At 34.6% G+C, this 22118-nt stretch overlaps 1 protein-coding gene across 5 annotated transcripts in view; it reads right to left on the bottom strand.

Moving 5' to 3' along the window:
- LOC145263767 (coiled-coil domain-containing protein AGAP005037-like) overlaps positions 1–22118 on the bottom strand; it is a 758348-nt gene that overhangs the window by 549219 nt on the left and 187011 nt on the right. For all 5 annotated transcript variants that reach the window (XM_080120809.1, XM_080120810.1, XM_080120819.1 and 2 more), the window contains one exon: positions 3259–3599. In XM_080120809.1, the coding sequence (XP_079976935.1) occupies positions 3259–3599 (341 nt within the window). The remainder of the gene's footprint in view (positions 1–3258; positions 3600–22118) is intronic.

The following is a 22118-nucleotide window of genomic DNA, read 5'->3' as shown; positions in this document are numbered from 1 at the left end:
GAGAAGGTGCATTGTACATGGCCACCCTAGTGTTTTGTGTGTGTTTGTGTTAACAACCTTAAAACTAATGGTTTTGTTCAACTTTTATGTAATGTTTTTAGATGCGTTAGTACATCTTCCTTAGAAGCTGTCAATCAATCAGACAATTAGTCCTGTTTTAAGGAAAAAGTGTTCACTACCAACATTTTAATATGTACATAGGCGTATAAAGTTATTAACAGTACATAAGGCCCGAGCAAAGCCGGGTTGAACTGCTAGTACTGATATCATTTTGAGCATGTGGGCATCTCGGAAAAGTTTTGTTTTATTAGAATTTAAGTTCGCCTTCACTTAAATGTATGTTTATATAAGCAATTTAAAGTCACACATTTTAGAAAACATTTTTTAATGAATTTAAATAAGAAAATTTGAAAACCTGAAAATGTTGTGAAATTAAAAATCATTTTTATTTACTTTTTTTTTTTGTGTTATTAAATTCTGAATTTTGACACTGTTGCAACCCACTATTCCTTCCACTAGAGATTTCAGCAAGGATTAGTGGGCAAATGTATATAGCTATCCACAAATAGCTGTTTGGCCGTATCATACTTCCTACTAGTGGCTAGACATCGTTAGTATTCTAAGCATGGCCAAAACACGTTTACTATATATCGAATGTTTTAAAAATCGATTGTTTTACATTTCGCATGTTCGGTATGTACTTAATATAAGTTCAGATCTTAATTCTTCTCATGAAAATGAACAACCATAGCTTCTCATTTTACTAGGTACACATTAATCATGTTTAAATAAGAAAATTTGAAAACCTGAAAATGTTGTGAAATGAAAAATTATTTTCATTTACTTTTTTTTGGTGTTATTAAATTCCATATTTTTGCCAATAGCCTGGCTTTATCAAGATGTCAGTCCAATTAGTATTTTTTGTTTTTGCTTTTTTCTTCATAACGAATTGCGCATCCACTTACTGTTTGAAACCATATAGACCATTATGGAAAAAAAACTTTTCACCGCTTCTGTTTGAAATCATTCTTCCTAATGGAAGAAATAACTCTACCTATTTTTTAATATCCGCTTTAATTTTGTTGTTATACAATTAAGTGTTCCGATTTACAATGTCTCCCCACGGGACAGAGTTAGACACCAGGGTCATTTTTTAATGCGGAGAAAAGGAGCAAAAATAAAAATTGTCTCAGTGAAAGATTTCTCCTCCACTGACAGAGAACAAGAAATTGAAGTGCAGCATCTGAAGAACAGATACTACACTTTGATCTTGACCCGATGCTAATTGAGTGTTACATAATAATATATTAGGTACCTCCAACGCGCGCCACAGTTTTAACCCCCCCCCGCCTTTATGTAACACGATGTAACTGTAATTTAATATTATTATCCTAACTTTTTTACCATTTAAAAGAAGAAGCTTCAAAAAAACTATTAATATTTTTTTTTTTTTACAGCATACAAAAATAATGAAAATACAAGACAAAAATTGTTTACGCATTAAACTCTACGCTTTCGATGCTTTAAAACAACTTTTCTATGTAGTGACGTTTTTTAAACCGTTGACACACCCATGTTTTAAAAATCTAGCAACAATCAAATAATAGTCATATCTTCCTGAAATTTTCAATATTTATTCTTTATTAAATAAACTTACATAATAAAAGTAAGTTTCGTTAAATATATTTTAAGTTATTTTAAATCTATTGCTGCTGTTTTTGTTGGTCACTCTGTCCTGTTTAAATTGGAAATCGGCTTCTCTTAATTTTTAGGGCACATTTTTCTTGACCTATAATGCTTTACTTTAAAACATAAACTTGACCGCAAAATGCACAGATCCAATGGATACATTTCACGCTTATCTGTTTTTGCTCTAAAATATATACATTAACGTACACTGTACGAATGCCAATTGAAAAGGTCATAGATTATTTAAAACAATTCATTATCATCATTCAGTTTTGGTATTTAAGGTGATGTGAGTGTCCTGGACTCCAAGGTGGGTAATCCCAGGCATATCTTACACCTACTCTTTTTCTCTAAAAAAGAAGCTAATTAAAAAAAAAAGAAGCTAATTAAAAAAAAAAAAGAAGCTGATTAAAGAAAAGAAGCTCTAAAAAAACTAATGTTTTACAAATGCGCAAGCATGTGGTTCAATTCAATTGTTGCATGTAGTCAAATAATTTCTACATACTCCAGCCAGGTCTTCCTTGATCTATCATGTATTTCCATGGCAAGTGTTCGTCCGAGCTCCATTCTCTGCCCCCCCCCGCCAATCTTTCACGAAAAACACCAGACTAGCTGAAACCACTGTCAAGAATTTTTCCCACTCTTTATCCGTGCCTAAATCAAAACGTAGATTCCATGAACAAATCTTCTTTCTTAGAACTGCACGGCTGTGGAACTCTGCCGCTTGCCTGCCCCCCGCCCCCGAATTCAACTTGGGTGTCTTCAAGTCCAACACAAATAAATTCCTGCTGATAGAGAGTGGGGAAAATTGTTGATAGTGGTTGTAACTAGTCGAGTGTTTGTTTTTTTTTTGTTGTGAAAGTTTGGCAAAGGGAGGTAAGATGAGCACTTACCATGAAAATAATGATAGAACAAAGACAGGCTTGCAATGTCTCTTCTGTTAGAAAGACGTTGCAATGAAGACCAAAGGCCATCACCCACTAGATCTTGAATCCAGTTTTTAACTATCAAGCTAGGATAGGGTGTGCCAAGCAGTTCCTGCCCAGATGTGACAAAAGTACTCCATTTTAGGATGTACTTGGCTCTTATACAGATAGAGGATTGTTTCGGAATTGCTTTATCGCTACTTTGGTGATAGGTGCTTGACTGAGTTTCAATCTATGCCACCCCACCCCCGTAAAAATTGTAGCAAATGATAGTTTTAACTGGTGCTAAGAACAATTGAAATCAGAAAAATCAGAAGTTTTTGATGGGATCCAAAAAATTGTGTCTATTTGTGTAATCACTAGTTTTCAATTGGATGCCACCTACATCCATATGTGACTAGCGATTGGGTGGACAACAGCAAATATCTGCAAAAGATATTATCCGGATCAAATCAGCAGTATCCTAGCAAGACCAAAACACTTCTTGTGGACTTGTAGTCTGCAACTGGAAGAACTCAATGGAGTTTATACCAACTCCTCTGTGACATGCCAGCATCCTGCAGGAGGTTAAGACCAATGTCAGCGAAAAAAAAAAAAAAAAAAAAAAAAAAAAAACAGGACATAAAAAGTCAGAAAGACTTACCACATTGTTAATAGTTTGATTTGAGGATTCACTTAGAGTATGACGCCTTGGATGTGCCCGCCGATGCGCACTGGTCGACCTTGATGTCGATGACTTGGGTTTTACCTCACTTTTCTCTGTAATGTGTAATCCTGAGGTTTGAGATGTGGAGGTAGTGACGGTAGTCGTAGCAGTAGCGGTGTTGGTAGAAGGTGCTGTTTCTGTTGTTGTTGTGCTGGTGGTGGTAGGGGTAGTAGCAGGCGACGTGGTTTCTCCCGTTGCATTTGTAGAAGATTGGCTTTCGGTTAAAGGTGCCTCGTTCGGTGATAATGTCCCTCCTCCATTATCGTCCGTTGTTGACACTAAAATGACGAAAGAAATATGGAGTCAATACAATTGAATAAATATTTTTTTTTTTTTTAATTACTCTCAAAATAATTAAATACAAGAGCGTTACTACTGTCAACTGAAAGAAGAGTTTATCGGACATGTGTATACAATGTGTTGATATTTGGCACAAGGACTGGCCGGCTATACATCATTCATCAACTAATCACAGAATTGCTCTGTATAGCCCGTCCCAATGACTGCAACTAATTGGCTGATTATTTAAAATCAATCAGAGGCTAACCAGAGTGATTGTTACGACGATAGCAATTAGTCGGCAAGCTCCATTGGCTGACCAATCAGACACTGATTGCTAAAGGATTCGGGCGAATAAATAGAGGATACCCACAGTCAAAAATTGAGTTAGGTCATTTTTTTGTTGCCCCTTAAAGAACCAAATCTGTTGCCACTCTATTCTGCATCATTAACGTTTCCTAATTTAAGTTAAGATTTTCTAAGAAAACTTTATTCCGTCAGTCAACCACAATCACTCCCATTCCGTGGTGTTTGTTGAAGATTGTGTTAATAAACATTGTTATTGTTTATAACAAGCGCTTTCCGACATTTTGTTTTGATTGCTTGGCAACTTTTCTTCCCTCCAGCAACAAATTCAACCGTTTGTCGACTGGACCGCTCTTCTTTCTACGGATCTTAAAGCAACGTGAGCGTAGAGGGAAACAGAGAAAGACCAGTCGAAACGTGTGGTGATCACGAAACCATCGGTCAACTCGGTTTCGTGAAGATATTGTACCACAGATATATAGAAGTTAAAACTGACCAATGACGGCTGATGACATGCGTTGCATGGAGAGAAATACGACGGGTGTTCCAAAAATAATGCCTCCTATTTTTTTTATTCCCCTCAAATGTATCAGAGGGGATTGCAAATTGCATTGTTATGATGACTGAACTTATGCATTCATAACCTGAAAGTTTCATCTCTCTGTTGTAGATATTGATGATGTGAGATTCTAAAAAAAATAAAGCAACACCTGTCATGGATGTGCATCAGAAGCAGAGATGCATCATTGAATTCCTGGCAAAAATGCACCAAGAATAGTGATGACTGTGCAGAAAAGAAATTCTGAAGCACAAAAGGTCACCCGTTTTAATGGTACTACTCTCGTTTTCATTCATCTTAAACTTTTTGAGTTAAAAACAAAAAATTAGGAGATTTTATTCTTGGAACCACTCTCATGAGAATTCTGATGCCTCCGTTCAGTTTCGAAAGACAATGGATACCCCTTGTAGAGGCAGCTTGATATGTAATTGTGTGGCAAGGGTTGCGCAATCTCCAACCACACCTCTCCTGAATCGGAACTGCTTGAGCCCAGTAGCAAGGAGAAGTCCAAGATGACTGGAAACAATGCCGAGATAAGCAGAGAGCACATACAGCATTTGGAAGTCCCAAATGGTCACCCATCTGGTACTGGCCAGGTTCATCATTGCTTAACTTCAGTGATCTGATGGGAATCGGTGTGTCAAATCTGATTATGCTGTATAATTTTTTTTTTTTTTTAATTACATTTTCACCCCAAACAAGGCAAATTGCCACTTTGGTGTAGGGGGCTACTATCAGGGGCAACAACTACTGGGGTACTATGTAGGGATTTGGGCAGCAAGATGTCGGTTCACGTTACACTTGAACTTCTGCATGTCAGTACTGTTAGGGAAGCAAGGACCGGGAATGGAATTCCAAAGTCTAGCGGTTCTGTATAATGCGTAATGTGAGTTTTAAGGACAGACTTAGTTCTGATGACTTCAGAGGGAGATTAAATCTGGACAGTATAGGAAGATGTGTGCGTAGAACATGAGACTTTGATGGTACAGTTATGTTGAGTAAGTTCTGAGCATTGCAAGGAAAGAATCTATCAGACGTGTATGCAATGTGATGATGGAAATTAAAACCGACCAGTAATGGTTGAGGACATGCGTTGCATGAGAGTAATAATAAGAGAATGATACGATGGATGTGTAATGTGAGTCATTTTTTCTCGGCACATTATCTTTCATGTTTTGGTTCACATTTTTCTCTCTCTCTTTCTTTCTCTTTTCATTATTTTTTCTCTTTTTAACTGCCAGGCAAGATGGTGGAGCAAACATGCGCCAAAAAACTTTCTCCAAGGTCTTGAAAAAAAAAAAAAAAAAAAAATGTGCCCAGATTTAAGAATTGGCAGCTTCCTGAAACTTCCCCAAGCAACACAACAGCAAGCAGTGATGGCACATCATAAGTAAGGTTATGACAACAGAATATTCTTTTCATTGTTTTGGCTCTCGAGTATATATCTGATACACTTAGACACAGTTAATCAACTGAGAACCACATTACTCTATATAAAAGCATATAAGATATCAATAGATACACACTCGAGAGTAAAAACAATGAAAAGAATATGCTGTTGTCATAGGCCTAATCATAAGACATGATCATATCATAAGACATGGTTATATCATGACACGCTTATGATATGACAATATTAAAAGAATAGGTGAGAGTTCTTGGGTTAGTAGATATATCTCTGCTCTATCATTGTTTTTATGGTAAGTGCTCGACTGAGCTCCAATCTATGGTTCTTTCACTGTAAATCTTTTGCAAGAAATACTTGTTTAGCTACAACAACCGTTAACAATTTCATTCACTGTCTAGCTGTGCAGAAAACTAAACAAAAATTCCATAAACAGAGCTCCTTCCCTTGAACTGTCTGTCTATGAAACAATATAATGGGACTGCTTCTCAGATGACTATAACACGGTCTTTTTCAAGTCTAATGTAAATAAGTTCTGGTTGGGCCCTCCTCATATAATTATATCCTACCCAAGTTTCACCATTACTGACCATCACAGTGTTGTCTAACACTCATGAACCCTTATCCTAGAGTGGCTTGAAGGCCTTGATAAGTGGTGACCTCTGAGTAAAAAAAAATGTTAACATAGCAAGTTCAGTTAAGTGGTAAAAATAGACTTGAGAGAAAGAGGGAGAAATAAAGACCTGTCCAGAGATAAGTTATTTGGAAATTAATTTCTTAAAGCTGTCTAACACATGCTAACATGTAAAATGGACATTAAATTGATGATGATGGTGATGATGATGATGATTCTTAGAAAAATATGTGAAATGTAAGCAGGCAATTCTTCTTCATACACTGGCCAGGAATGGATAAGGATATTGAAAATATGGTGCAAAAGCTGCGCATCTGTAGCAAAACCACTGCCAATAAAATTCCACCCTTGGCCTAAGACAGACAAGCCATGGTCTCGTCTATACGTCGACTACGCTAAACTGATAGAAGGAACATAGTTTTTCATCTTAGTAGACAGTTTTACTAAATGGTCAGAAGTTTTTAAATGTAACACACTGACAAGTAAAAACACAATAAACATCTTACAGGAACTGTTTGCATTATTCGGCATATCGGAAACTATTATATTTGATGATGGCACACAATTTTCATCAAAAGAAAATTTTTGTAAAATACTCTCGATAAATCATCTAAAATTTGCACCTTATCACCCAAGATCAATTAATACTGATTAGACAATTCTCTCAAAATACTTAATCTTGATTGATTGCTGATGTTGGACTTCAACCAATCGAGTACCTCATAGAATTGATTACATAAGCAACGAACCAAACTTGGTCGTCAGCGAGAGACTCAATGTGTTACAGAAACGTCTCACAGACTAGTTAAACCTCATTGTTCCCACTAGCATCATAGCACAAATAAAAATTATAAACTACCTAACATAGCAACAGCTTATACACAGTCTCACAAACTCACTAACATACAACTCCTCATATATACTAACAAAGATAACACATTCTTCATCTAGATCCTTCCAGCTCTTTCTAACTTGTAAAGTTGATATATTATGAATGGATAGACTTTATCATTACTTATCTTTTGTAAGTTTACTGACATCATTTCTGTCGAAGGCTAACCAAACTTAGGATTATTATTATTATTCAATCCGATCCCTTCCGGAAGTATTTTCACAAACAACTATGAGCTAGCTACATTGTAACAACCACCTTATCTTGTGAGGGTCGCTACTCAAGGCGAATGCGATTCCTCAAATTTTGCAAGTCTTAGTGATTGAATGACGGCCAACGATTCCAGATGATTCTGACACAAACATAACAAATAAATCTGCCTGCAAAAGATTAATGTTTATTTTCTTAACTTCTGCAGATTGAGAGAAAGAACCTGGTTAAATTGTGAACCTAATTGATCCATTAGGTTCCCCTATTTTTATAGTAAAAGGTAGAGTTCATTGTAATCCTTAAGGCGGCTACTGTAACAGGAATGTTCTTAAAAGTCTTGTGAAATTTGTTGAAATTCTATTTGTTTGATGATGTACGAATTTATATAAACGAGTCTTGCAACAGTAAGCCATTTATTGCCAAAAGTGCAATGTAACTCTTTGTGTGAACTGCTTTGCACCTTATCATAATGTGTAAATTTTATCTTGAATATATAACCTCTTGATTTCTAAAATATATCACATGTATCCATTGTCCTATTTATAGGCCAGTCAATATTTCATTTTCTAAATAAAATAAATAACTTTTCATAAAACATTAAGCAACCAAACTACATAATAATTGTTTTCTTTGTTTTTTTGGCCACCATAGTCTAGCACTTTAGAGATCCAAATGCTATCAAACATTAATCCATTCTATTCCATAACTAGGGCAGTAAAGAATTTCTTTTAAAAGTCTACAAGACAATATATAATAGTACTGCTTACTGCAGAATTAATCTGAGAGATAAAATTCATTAACTTCTCTCCAAGAGTTGTTGAAATCTTCTTAAAAATTCATGAGAAATTTGCTAAAATTGTATTTTTTCGATTATGTATGAACTTATATAAATAAGTCTTGCAACAGTAAGCCACTAACTTATTGTCAAAAGTAACTTTTTTTGTATGAACTGCATTGCTCTTTACCATAATGTGTAAATTTTTAATTTTTATCTTAAATACATAGCCTCTTCATGTCTAAAATATATGACATGTGCCCAGTTTCCTATAATTCACTTTCTAAATAAAATAAATAAGTTTTCCTTTTTAATTTGTGTATTTTAGCCCATTTTTGGTCAATACACAAAGTTTCAACAATAGTTTTAAAAAAAGATACTCTACTCCCCCTCCCCGTCCCATCCCCCAAAACAATTTATATTGAAATTGAGACATATGCTTTGTTAGCGGGAGAATAAAAATAAACTACAAATAATTAATATTTTGCAGACTATGATTAAGGGCCAGATCTAAAGGGAACATCCTAAGTGGGGAATTGTATAGCAAAATGTTCCTTTGAGGTCATCAGATCTAAGCCTGCCTTTAAGATTCACATTACAGATTATATCATTTCTTCCAATGCAGCACATATCCTATCCTGGATAGTTTTCCCTTCCATACATCATCAAACTGCATACATATTCTTGCTTTGGTCAACAATGGTAATGATCTGTTGGATACTAATGGCAGGATTTCCTTGAAATTGGTTAATGGAATTCTAACTCTGGCAATCACACAAGCACCTACTCCACCATATCATCCAAGTCTCCTGTTCTGCACATATCTCTCTATAATTGTCCAGATTTAATCTTCAAATGCATCTCTATGTTCTATATAAGAAACCTCATTTCATGTCTAGCTGGTGACGATCTGGAGCATCCTCCTCTGCAGCTCTCAAATCTGGCCAATCAAGGTTGCTGATCAATGAAATATTCAACAACCACCCTCTTCCTAGCATCTTATATTACCTCCACATCAAGTGAGTGTTGGTAATCGACCTGCATCAACAACTGAATCAACGATCACTCTTCTCTGCACTGTTGCAGCAAAATCTTCAGTGATTTGGGCATGCTGCATGACATCACACAGAAGAATTAATCTGAGACATTATCCTTTCGTCTCCACTACCCAATTGGTACAAACAGGTGGTTGGCAACTGAAAATCCGGACAACTATCAGCTAAATGTAACAGACAAAGAAAAATGTAATTTACAAACTTAAGTCAGACATAGCATTTTCTCCTGATCTGTTCAACTTCGTAGCATTTTCTCTTGGTCGCTTACACTTCGTAGCATTTTCTCTTGGTCGCTTACACTTCGTAGCATTTTCTCTTGGTCGCTTACACTTCGTAGCATTTTCTCTTGGTCGCTTACACTTCGTAGCATTTTCTCTTGGTCGCTTACACTTCGTAGCATTTTCTCTTGGTCGCTTACACTTCGTAGCATTTTCTCTTGGTCGCTTACACTTCGTAGCATTTTCTCTTGGTCGCTTACACTTCGTAGCATTTTCTCTTGGTCGCTTACACTTCGTAGCATTTTCTCTTGGTCGCTTACACTTCGTAGCATTTTCTCTTGGTCGCTTACACTTCGTAGCATTTTCTTTTGGTCGCTTATTCATAGCATTTTCGTTTGGTCGCTTACACTTTACAGCATTTTCTCTTGATCATTTACACTTCACAGCATTTCTCTTGGTCACTTACACTTCATAGCATTTTTTAGTCACACTTCATATGATTTTTCTTTAGGTCACTTACACTTCACAGCATTTTCTTTAGGTCACTTACACTTCACAGGATTTCCCTTGGTCAGTTACACTTCACAGGATTTCCCTTGGTCAGTTACACTTCACAGGATTTCCCTTGGTCAGTTACACTTCATAGCAGTTCTGATATATTTCACTTAATAGCATTTCTCTTGTAATTTAAATTTCATAGCATTTCTCCTGGTCTGTTCCACTACATAGCATTTCTCTTAATTTGTTATACTTGTCTGACATTGCATTTGTCTTGGTCTGTTTCGTTTCATAGCATTTCTCTTGATTTGGTAAGTTTACCCGACATTGCACTCTCATGGTTTGTTACACTTTTCTTTGGTATCTAACGCTTAAGTATGAAGTAGCATTTATATTGGTAAATACATAGAAAAGAATGGACGCATCTTAACAGTGGAATCATTCTTGTTTTGTTTTTATCTTTTTTTATTTTAAATTCCGAATAAAAGTTTTTCCCTTTAAAAAGTTTTTTTGTTTGTTTTAAACACTTATGCACTGCCATAACCTTTTGTGAAACATAGAAACTCGTTATCATTAAAAATGTGTGTTTATTAATTCTCAAAATTATCAGTAAGAAAAAATACTGGAACAAAACACGAGAAAGATAATGTGCATAAAGAGCGGAGGAAGAGAGAGTAAAGGAAGAGAGAGTGGAAAAAAGAGTGAAGAAGAGAGTTAAAAAAGAGAGGAAGAGAAAGTGAAAAAAAGAGAGAGGAAGAGAGAGTGAAAAAAAGAGAGAGGAAGAGAGAGAGAGAGAGAGAGTAAAAAAAGAGAGAGGAAAAAAGAGTGGAAAAAAAGAGAAGGGAGAGTGAAAAAAGAGAGAAGAGAGAGTGTGAAAAAGAGTGAAAAACTGGGACAAAACATGAAAGATAATACGGAGAGAGAGGGGAGCGAGAAAGAGAGAGAGGAGAGAGGGAGAGAGAGTAGGAGAAAAGGTGTGAGAGAGAAAGGAGAGAGAGTAGGAGAAAGGGGGGAGAGAGAAAGAGGGGAAGAGAGTGAAAAAGTGGAACAAAATACGAAAGAATAATGTGTTGAGAGAAAGAGAAAGTAAGAGAGAATGCAAAGAGAGAGAGAGAGAAAGGGAGAGAGAGAGTAAAAAAGTGGAACAAACATGAAAGATAATATGCAGAGAGAGATAGAGAGGGAGACAAAGAAAGAGAGATAGAGAGAGGGAAACGAAGAGAGAAAGAGATAGAGAGGGAAAGAGAGCTAAAGAGAGAGAGAGAGAGAGAGAGAGAGAGAGAGGTGGAACAAAGCATAAAGGAATGAAGTGTTGAGAGAGAAAAATATGGAGAGAGAAAAAGGGAAACGGAGAGAGAGCAAAAAACTGTAAGAAAACAGGAAAACTAATAACGTAAAGAGAGAGAGAGAGAGAGAGAGAGAGAGAGAGAGAGAGAGAGAGAGAGAGCGAGAAGAAACGTGGCTTCTGTTGTTTTTTTTTTATCTCCAATTCTGACAAGCACAACTACCCCTTCAATGGGAATATACTTGCATGTGTATTTTGGGGGGAGGGGACGGGGCTAAGCCGTCTACCTTCGACAAGTCCCCCCTACCCGTTCAAACACCTACACCTGTCCTTGGTAAGTAATGGCAAATCAGAGCATACTTTATATTTTGTCCCACTCACATCTCGTATCAACGCTATCAAGTTACCTGTCTTGTCTATCTTCAGTTTGTGGTTTTTTAGTTAGTGTACAAGATAGGTAAGCCAGTTGACTTGTAATATTATAATGGCTTCACAGGAAGCACGAAATATGATTCCGGGCAATTTTACTCTACCGGTACGTACATGATCTAAAATGGCGACCAAAGGGCGACAATTGCAAGATTTTCTTATATAAACAATCAATTAAAATAATAAAAAAAAAATTTTTTTTAATAAATTCAGGAGGAGACGTGTGGCTAAAGGTTCATCTAGTCATTGTGGATTATTTAATGCCAACTCCAGAGTCTTCTGTATAATAAACTAGTAGGGCTACCCAGTGTTGCCCAGGACATATATATATATATATATATATATATATATATAATCATTCAAACACTACCGTGTTTGAATATATGGTTAAGTGGCAGTTTTAGTTATTTAGAACTGCTTTAAAGCTTCACCTCTAACCCATTTTTCAACTAAATTTCAAACAATTATTAGTTTATAGATCACCTTCTCAGCTATATTGTGAAAAAAAAATTCAATTTTCGTTCAGTAAAACAAAAGTTATCATAACTTTTGTTTTACTGAACGAAAATTGAAAATTTACTGGTGTTCAAAATCGTAAAAAAAAAAAAAACATAAGGAGGCGAGCGACGTTTTTTATGACTGGTTTCCATAGTAACCACGTCGCTTCAGCGATCACTTTTGCTACCAAATCACCACACTCGTGAAAAGAGAAGTAACAAGTGAAATAGACAGAATGAAAGGGAGATAATTGGAGGGGGGGATTTTTATTGAAAGCAGACGAGTGCCGTACATTGTTATTACATATGTGTATGTTATGTTTATCGGGGCAAAAAAAATAAGACTGAAATTAAACAAAGAACAAGTGAATTTACTGGAAGCCTGGAAAACTCATGGATTACAATAGAAAAATGCGAGCATGAAAAGTAATATGGTTAAGCTTAAACATGGAAAAGAAAAGGACTAGATATTCTAGTAACAAATATAATAAATTTATAACTTAAAATATTGCAGCATTAAGAAGTTTTTTAAAATTCAATTTATAACATTATATAATCAATTCCTAATGATGCAATATTTTAAGTCATAAATTTATTATATTTTTTACTAGAATATCTTGTCCTTTTTTTTTCCTGTTTTAACAACTAGTCCTTTACTTTTCCATGTTTAAGGTTTACCGTATATTACTTTTCATGCTTGCATTTTTCTATTGTAATATATCTTATTAATATTTTTTAACCAAAAACTTTAATATATTAAAATATATTAAAATTCGGTAATGTTCACATACGAATAAAAAATCAAAGTCAAAATTAACTGACTCAATTATTATGCTTTATTATTATCAGTTTTTATAATCGAGCATGCAAATAATACTTTCACAAAATCAAGACAATAAAAATAAAAAATAATAGCATCATATTGTGTATTTTCATATTCGTTACAATTGTTTTGTGACCATTCAGATAATTTCAAACATCATGTCATTCAAAAATATTCCAAAATAGCCACTCTTCAGACAGTGAAATAGACTGTTTATGCATATATGCTATCATTTTTTATTTTTATTGTATTGATTTTGTGAAAATATTATATAAGAACATAATTTAAGGCTGTAAATTATATTTTACATGAATTTATTGTTCGACAGGATACTCAAATATGAAATATATAAATTTCCTTAATCCACAAGTTTCGAAGTTACACACATTATATATATATATATATATATATATATATATATATATATATGGCCTTGTCTGTTTGAGAAACGATCTCTATCAAACTACTCTGTCAATTATTGATCAACAGACTTGAAACTTTATGGATAGGGAATTTGAACCTGTAGAACAAATTCGATTTGGTCTTTAGCCAATAAAAGTAGTTCTAAGGAGTCAAAAATAAAAAAAATAAAATGGAACTTGACAGGCATAAGTCGACTAAATATGTTATTTCTACGCATGCACAAATATACATTTATATCTTTAACATTTTTTTTTTAGTTTTTGTATGCGTATAGATCAGACGATAACAAATAAGGCTGGAAAGCTACATGTTTTGGTTTCGATTCTAGCTGATGGCACCAAAGACTTACCTTTAAAATGTTGATTTTTAGGGGCATTCAGGTTCGTTTTGAACGAATATCACATTTAAAATTGTCGCTGACAAGTAGTTTACATGATATTAACAGCTTTATTATCCAACGTTTTTATTTTTTAAAATCTTTTGCGATGAGGCTTCGTAATTTGTGCATTCATTCTTTATGCGGATTGTTACACCTATCTTCATAGTTGTTGTTTCGCCAATGGTGAAGCAGATGAGCATTGTCTGAAGATAGCGGTTTCAATCCTACCCAACCAGGCCAGAAAATTAGTTGGCCAAAACATGGTGAGACGACAACAACTATGGAAGGCAGTAATTACTGGGGATACAGTTACAAAACTCCTATCCCGTCATTGTTAATCACCTGAAGAAGGCCAAAGGATGAGTTGGTCAAAACATGGTGAAACAACAACAATAACGAAGATGAGGTTGTCATATTTGGGCCGGTACATCTGCTTCTAGTCTCTCACTCCTATACAAGGTTCAAAAGAGAGTCGCCGACCTAATAGGTCCTGAACTGTCATCTAGGCTTCAGCCTCTGTCCCATCATCGAAATGCAGTATCCCTCTGCCTGTTCTACAAGTACTTTAACGGTGAATGCTCCGAAGAACTGCAAGCACTTATACCCCTACGACGTAAATACCCACGACAAACCCAACAAGCAGTACAATCCCACCCCTTCTCAGTAGAAATCCCTAGATGTAAGAGAGCCTTCTACTCCAGTAGTTTCTTCCCCAGAACCGCTAGACTTTGGAATTCCCTTCCGGGTTCCTGCTTCCCCAACTGTACTGATATGCAGAAGTTCAAGTGTAACATGAACCAACATCTTGCTGCCCAACTCCCCACATAGTACCCCTGTAGCTTATGTCCCCGATAGTAGCCCCCTACATCAAAGTGGCAATGTGCCTTATTTAGGGTGAAAATGTAATAAATAAATAAAAAATTTTTAAGTCCACAAACAGAATAAATGCGCATATTTTCTAATAGTTTTCAGTGGTCACCATTTTTTTTTTTTTTTTTTTTTTTTACACTTGATAAACAATGCACATGCTCAAATGAAAATTGCTGAGTAAGGCAAAATGGCGACCACTGGAAATCATTAGGAATACATTGGATCAATATCATAAAACCTACAATTTTAAATGTGATATTTGTTCAATGTACACCTGAATATTCCTAAAAATCAACTTTTGAAAGGTAAGTCTTTAGTTAGTACTCAGCAGCATTTTAACTATTCATTTTAAAAAAAAATTTTATACATTAAGGTTTTCATGACTAGAATTAAGTTTGGAAACTGTAATCTTCTATCTATCAATTCTATCTACTATTATATAAAAAGAACTTCGGGACAAGATCAAAGTGTAGTATTTTTTCCGGCAGATACTGCAAGCTATGACTAGCTATGACTAGCAAAGACCAGATGTGGGGGCAACCTCACATGGCTGACCATTAACCAGCTCCCATTTCCCACCTCTCGGGAGCTGGTTCCCTTTTTCCCTTCCCCTTCCCTTCACTCCTCACATTAAAAATTGGCCTTGTGCCTAATTTGCTCGGTGGGGGAGCAAATAAATACCATCTGTTCCGGCAGATGCTGCAAGCAAAGACGATCAAAGTGTAGTATCTGTTCCGGCAGATGCTGCAAGCAAAGACCATTGCCCTTGTGGCAATCTTCTGGTCCATGTAGGGGCAACCCTACTTGGGCCAGCTTGGCAAATCACTATCCAGCTCCCATTTCCCACCTCTCGGGAGCTGGTCCCCTTTTCCTTTTCCCCTCCCCTTCACTCCTCACATTAAAAATCGGCCTTGTGCCTAATTTGCTCGGTGGAGGAGCAAATAAATATCATCTGTTCTTCAGATGCTGCACTTCAATTTCTTGTTCTCTGTCAGTGGAGGAGAAATCCTTCACGACTGAGACAATTTTTTATTTTTGTTCCTTTTCTCCACATTAAAAAACGACCCTGGTGTCTAACTCTGTCCCGTGGGGAGGCATTGTCCCGTGGGGAGGCATTCCTATTGGAAGAACTTTGTCTGTGGGAGAGAACTAAATACTCTATTTATAGTTACTAGTATCGGGGGGGGGGGGGCTTTGCCCGGGTATAAAATACGCTTAAATATGATATTTTAATTTGTCCAGATTTTGTATATATTATTACAGTCATGATTTCAAAAGTAAAAAAAAAAAAAGTATTTGGGTACCATTAGCTATAATCGAAACCGAAACTGTAGCATTCAAAGCTGGTGACGTTGCCACTGTACCAACGTGACACGCATATAAACCGAATAAAAATTAAAAATAAACTAAGATGAATGTACAGAATGTTTAATGATTTTTTTTTTAATTTTGACTCATTTATGACCCCTTAAAAACAATTTTAACTGGTTAAAGACCCATAAAAGAACGGCCCGTAAAAAATCTAATTATTTGAGGCTAACAGCACTGCTCTGTGACTTCCAGTTTTGGAGGAGTTAAAGTTTGAAAATATGAAGACCGACAGACATATAACCGTTTATATATTAGATTTTGAGCTTGGATAGTTATTAGACAAGGGAGATAATTCCTTACGTTAGCTAGCTACAACAATACAAACGATTATTATTTTTTTTGGTCGCGTCTTCCTTTTATAATGGACTTATATTTTCACCATATTCATTAACGATTTCGTAGTATCTGGTTGGTTGGTTGGTTGGTTGCTTGCTTTTGTTTTACGGCATATCAACCCTTTTCGGATTATTTAATGCCGAATCCAAAGATTTTGAAGAAAGATTTTTTTAATAGAATATATTTGTTGTTTTCACGTCGGTTTCTATTTAACCCATAGTTGGGACCCTAACAGGTACTACCACTCCGGGTCAGAGTGGACCTGGGAGCAATGGTAATTAAAGGGTGGCTCCACACTCCCCAAAGCCCACAAGCTGGGGCCTCACCACTGGATATAGAAGGTCATATCCAGGTCCCCCATTGAGGGACTTTTACCCTCTGCAAGGGGGCAGTCGGTGTATTCTAATGCCCCACCGATAGGGCCCATAATATCTGGTCTATTTCTGATCAGTTCGGACTAGGATCATAGTGTAGTATTTGTTCTGTTCATAGGCAGAGGAAAAGAAATCCTTTTAGATTGAAACATTTTTTTGGGGGAGGGGAGTCTCAACAAATCTTAAGGGCTCCTTTATGGGGAACTGGGGTTTTCTCTGCCCCATTGTTTCTAACTTTTTCTTTGTAAGAAGTCAGGTAAATGGTTTCATATTTTTTTTTTTTTTTTTTTTATTAATGCTGCTATTATCAATCCACATTAATTATCCCCCCCCCCCGCATACACTACCCCATCCCCCTCCGCCCCAAATGTCTGTTATTGTTGTCATCCCCATCATATTGAGGTCTTATCTTGTGTCTGCATTTCACTGCCGTTAAATTCGTACCCATTATCAGATAGTATTTTCTCGGAGCACCAAAAATGGTTATTCGACATGAGAACTGTCAAAGAATATTGAAACCCATTTTGTTTTGTTTTGAATCGCCTGCATAAAAATGACTTTCCAGATTTACAAGGATAAGAAAGTAACATTTTTTTTTTCAATACAGCTTTCGATTATGGTTATGATGATGATGATTATTATTATTATTATTATTATTATTATCAATATTATTATCATCATTATCAATATAGTTATTATTATCATCATTATTATCATCACTTATTAATATCATTATCATCATTATCAATATAGTTATTATTATCATCACTTATTAATATCATTATCAATAACATTATTATCATCAATATCGTTATTATTATTATCATTAACATTATCATCATCACTTATTATTATCAATATCAAAAACGTTATTATCATCATTGTTATTATCAATATAGTTATTATCATTATTATCAATATCATTATTAAAAATATCATTATCATCACCAGTAGTAGTAGTAGTAGTAGTAGTAGTAGTTCTTACTCACTTTGAGTTTTCACATAGGTCATTATTAGTGAGTGTTCACTCATAATCGCCTAAAAAAGTAGAATTACATTTTCTTTTAGGGGTGAGTTAGTATTTAAAAACAATATCTTTTTTGCTCATACTGAAAGTAGCCATCAACAACAACCATCTGGGTTAATACCAAAATCAGGCCGACCAGAGTCTTAGACATTATGTGGCAGGGTGGACTTATTCTGTCAGTTTTAAGTATTATCCTGTGCAGTTCTAAGAGGTCCACCCTCACAGATTTTACCTTCTTTCCCTTAAAGGAGGGATTAGTTTATTCCTGAAGTGGCTGAAGTGTCCTATCAAGGAATGCCAACGGGGTTACCCAAGCAATTTTTGTTCGGCCAGAGCGTTCTTCCTCTTGGACGCTAGCTTTTGTCACTTTCCTGGCCATGCGAGGGAGATAAATAACATGAAAAGTAGCAAAAAGATATGTTATGAGAACACTCATTGAGTAAACCACAATCTTCTACCTCTCTCTTACCATGAATCGTTTAAAGTATGGCAAAATTAGAATTTTCAGAGATAGGGGAAAGGGAGGGGGCAAAACAATTTGAAGTTATTCTTTTAAATTGACGTGAACACTAGAATATTTCATGTATTCATTTGCTTCCCCACCAAAGCAAATTAGGCACAAGGCCGTTTTTAATGTGGGGTAAAAACCAGCTCTCCTAAAAGTAAGCAAAAATGGGGCACTCTGGTTACCAAAAATAATAATTGTCTCAGTATAGAGGGTTTCCCCTCCATTGACTGGTACAAATTATCTTAAGCGCAGCATCTGCAGAACGGATACTACACTTTAATCCCGGCCCGAAGGCCAAGAACAACAGAAAAAAGGCTAGCCTCTAACACTAGAATATTTCAATCAAAAGTCAAATATAAACACGTAAAATTATAGAAGAATAAAAGGTGAATCAAATGGGGTATAGTTTGTTTTAACAGTTACATTAAATTTAGCTTAAATTTGCAGTTTTTGAAAAAATTGCAAGTGCGGAGTTTCTTTTTGCTGCCTGTGTATATTTTCTTTCAAGTTTTTTGGCCCACGTTGTTGATAAAAAAAATGATGAATCCCAACTGTATTTACTGGAAAGGTCCTATTCATTGGCCGCAAAAAAAAAACAAAAAACTTTTAAAATAACTTTTGAAATAGCTTTTGAAATATTGTTTTTTTTTCTACTGCACGGATGAAGTCCAGGCTTGTGCATGTTATAATTTGATGAACAATTATATCCTGGGAGCCAAAACAACTGAACGCAATGTTGTGACCAAAAAAAAAAAAAAAACTCTCCGAAAACGAGTGCGCATATCCTTATTAATGTGGTATCTTGAAAAAGAAAATATTTATAGCTCTAGTATTGCACTATTGAGCTATCTAAACGAGAACTTAGTTATTCATTCATATATAATCACGGCACCAAGTAGTTAAATTACATAAACATTATATATATATATATATATATATATATATATATATATATATATATATATATATATATAAAATTTATAGTTTTTTATATTACAATTTCATTCAGAAAAATATAATTTTTCAAAACAAAAATTTACTTTTTGAACAAAGAAAACAATTCAAAGTAATTTCCTTAATCCATGAATTTTTCGATGTAGGCTCATCTCCTCAGAGGAAGTCATTAGCAAAATAATAAGTCTGGTTTGATATAATTTTGCTGTTCAGCACATACATAGAAAATATAATAAAGAATAAACCTTTTAAAGAACATAAACAAAGAAAATAAGGGTTGAAAGAAAAAAAAAAAGGCCGGGATTGTCTTATATAAAAATATTACCTCCCAAAAATATTTTGTAAGACTTGATACCACAAAATTCAATAATCTGTGATCCAATTCATCTCATTATTCTCAAACCTAACCTATATATATATATATATATATATATATATATATATATATATATATATATATATATATATATGTGTGTGTGTGTGTGTTGGGACTATTAATCGAAATCGGTATTAGGAAAAATTGGAACTTTTTGAGTATTAGAAACGGTATCGGAACCTGAGAAATTTGTGTCTATTTTCTGATGCCAAAAAAGATTCTATTAATCATCTTTTTGTTATTTTTGTTTAAAAACAAAATCTTCCACTGCTAGTAGTAATAATAAAATAATAAACATTTATTAATTTTAAACTACCAGTAAAACTAAAATCTTTAGATTACACCTCCTTCCACAAGTGTGATTTACGGTTGAGAAAATATATCCACATTTAACACATCAGGAAAAATAACAACTCAATAGTTAAACATTTAGAGAGAGAATTTAGAGAATCGGAATCGGTAATTGTATCGGAATTAGGAAAAATATTAGAATCGTTCCATCACTAATACATATATATATATATATATATATATATATATATATATATATATATATATATATATATAATGGCGTAATGGAAACATATTAAAGGTATTTGCAGCTTCTTCTCGAATTTTCGGATTTTAATCATGTCATCACACTTCAATTCCTTTTGACGGATTGATTGTTGCTATTTCTTCTGATGAGTTAAGGGCATAATAGATTCACTGATTGATATAATAATTAAGTGATCAAATTTTGCGCTACGAAACAGATACTCTCAAGAATCGTAAATGTCAACTGAATTCAAGGAATAAATTATAAGATGGTCAACATCATGAATTTTGGAATATAATTTTTTGTCATTTATTCACTATATATGTATGTGTGTGTGTGTGTGTGTGTGTGTGTGTATAACAACATTTAGGAAGACATGTTTAGTGTTGACAAAGAATTAATCCAGAGCAAAGAACCAGATCCAATATCCAGAACATTTTTACCCTTGTTTTTAAGAGAAGTGGTGCTTGATCAGTACTGCTGAGGTGCCATGATATAAAATAATGTTTTGTTTTTAAAACCCTGAAACTGTTTCTCATGGTAAACAACTGATGATCTCTATAAGAATATTAGAACTAGAATAAATTCTTGGCAGCAAATTGATGCAGTGATTGCAAGAGATTAACTGACTTACAAGCAAAAAAATTTTCAAACGAAGGACTTGGGATTAAAAGTCGATTTTTTTTTTTTTGCTATATATATTTTGTTATATATTAGTTTTAAAGGTTGAAAAACTTACAAGAATATATAAAGTGACCTTGTCTGTCTGAGAAACAGTTTTTAACTTCTCTATCAATTTTTGGTCAACAGACTTGAAAATTGATATATAGGGAATTTGGACCCGTGGAACAAATTCGATTTGGTCTTTAGCCGGTAAAAATAGCTGCTAAAGGTCAAAAATGTTTACAAATTAGAATTTTGCAGATGTAAGTAAACAAAATGTTCTTCTTCTATGCATGATGCATGCATAGATTAAAGTCAGTTAAATTTTAATGTTTTCTTATCCATTTGATGATAGCTCAAACGGTAACAATCAATGCTAAAGAGCTAGATGTTTTGGTTTCAATTACAGCTGATAGCACCAAAATCATTTTTTCTTTTAAACTTTTGAAATCATTACTATATATTGGGTACAATATAATAATCACTAATATTGACTCTATAATAATAAATATGAAATCTGTATGAATTAAAATATATTTAAATGTATTTCAATACCAGGCTATCACGCAACAGGGGGGGGGCACTATTATATATTGGGTACAATATAATAAGCAATAGAGAATTAGTTCTATAATCATAATAATATATTTTAAATATGATATTTTAATTCATTAATGGCTGCTCAAGACCAGGGATTGATAACCAATGCATTCAAGAAAATGGCAGGTATCAGTAATGACAACAAATGCGGGTTCTGCCATACAGAATTGGAAAGTGTGAGTCATCTGATATCAAGTTGCAAAATTCAAAAATTCATTTTGGGGACGGCTACTATACAGTGAGACATGATGGAGTATGTAAGTATCTCCACCGGACCATCTGTAAAAAATTAAACATCCAGTGTAACAGCAAGTTCTGGGAACATCAACCTGAAAGAACAGTTGGAAATGACTTATATACCATACATTACGACCATGTAATCCCTACAGCCACCTACCTTGAAAATGCTGCCGTGAAACCTGACATAGTTATATGGAATAAGTCAGAAAGAGAGGCAACTTTGATTGAAGTGAGTGTCATTAATGATGGAGGTCTGAACAGAGCTGAAAAGGA

Source organism: Euprymna scolopes, chromosome 39 (assembly GCF_053919585.1).
Source record: "Euprymna scolopes isolate OS-2025 chromosome 39, ASM5391958v1, whole genome shotgun sequence".
Taxonomy (NCBI): Eukaryota; Metazoa; Mollusca; class Cephalopoda; order Sepiida; family Sepiolidae; genus Euprymna; species Euprymna scolopes.
Note: the sequence above shows the minus strand (reverse complement) of the source record. Positions and strands in the feature narration are given on the sequence as shown.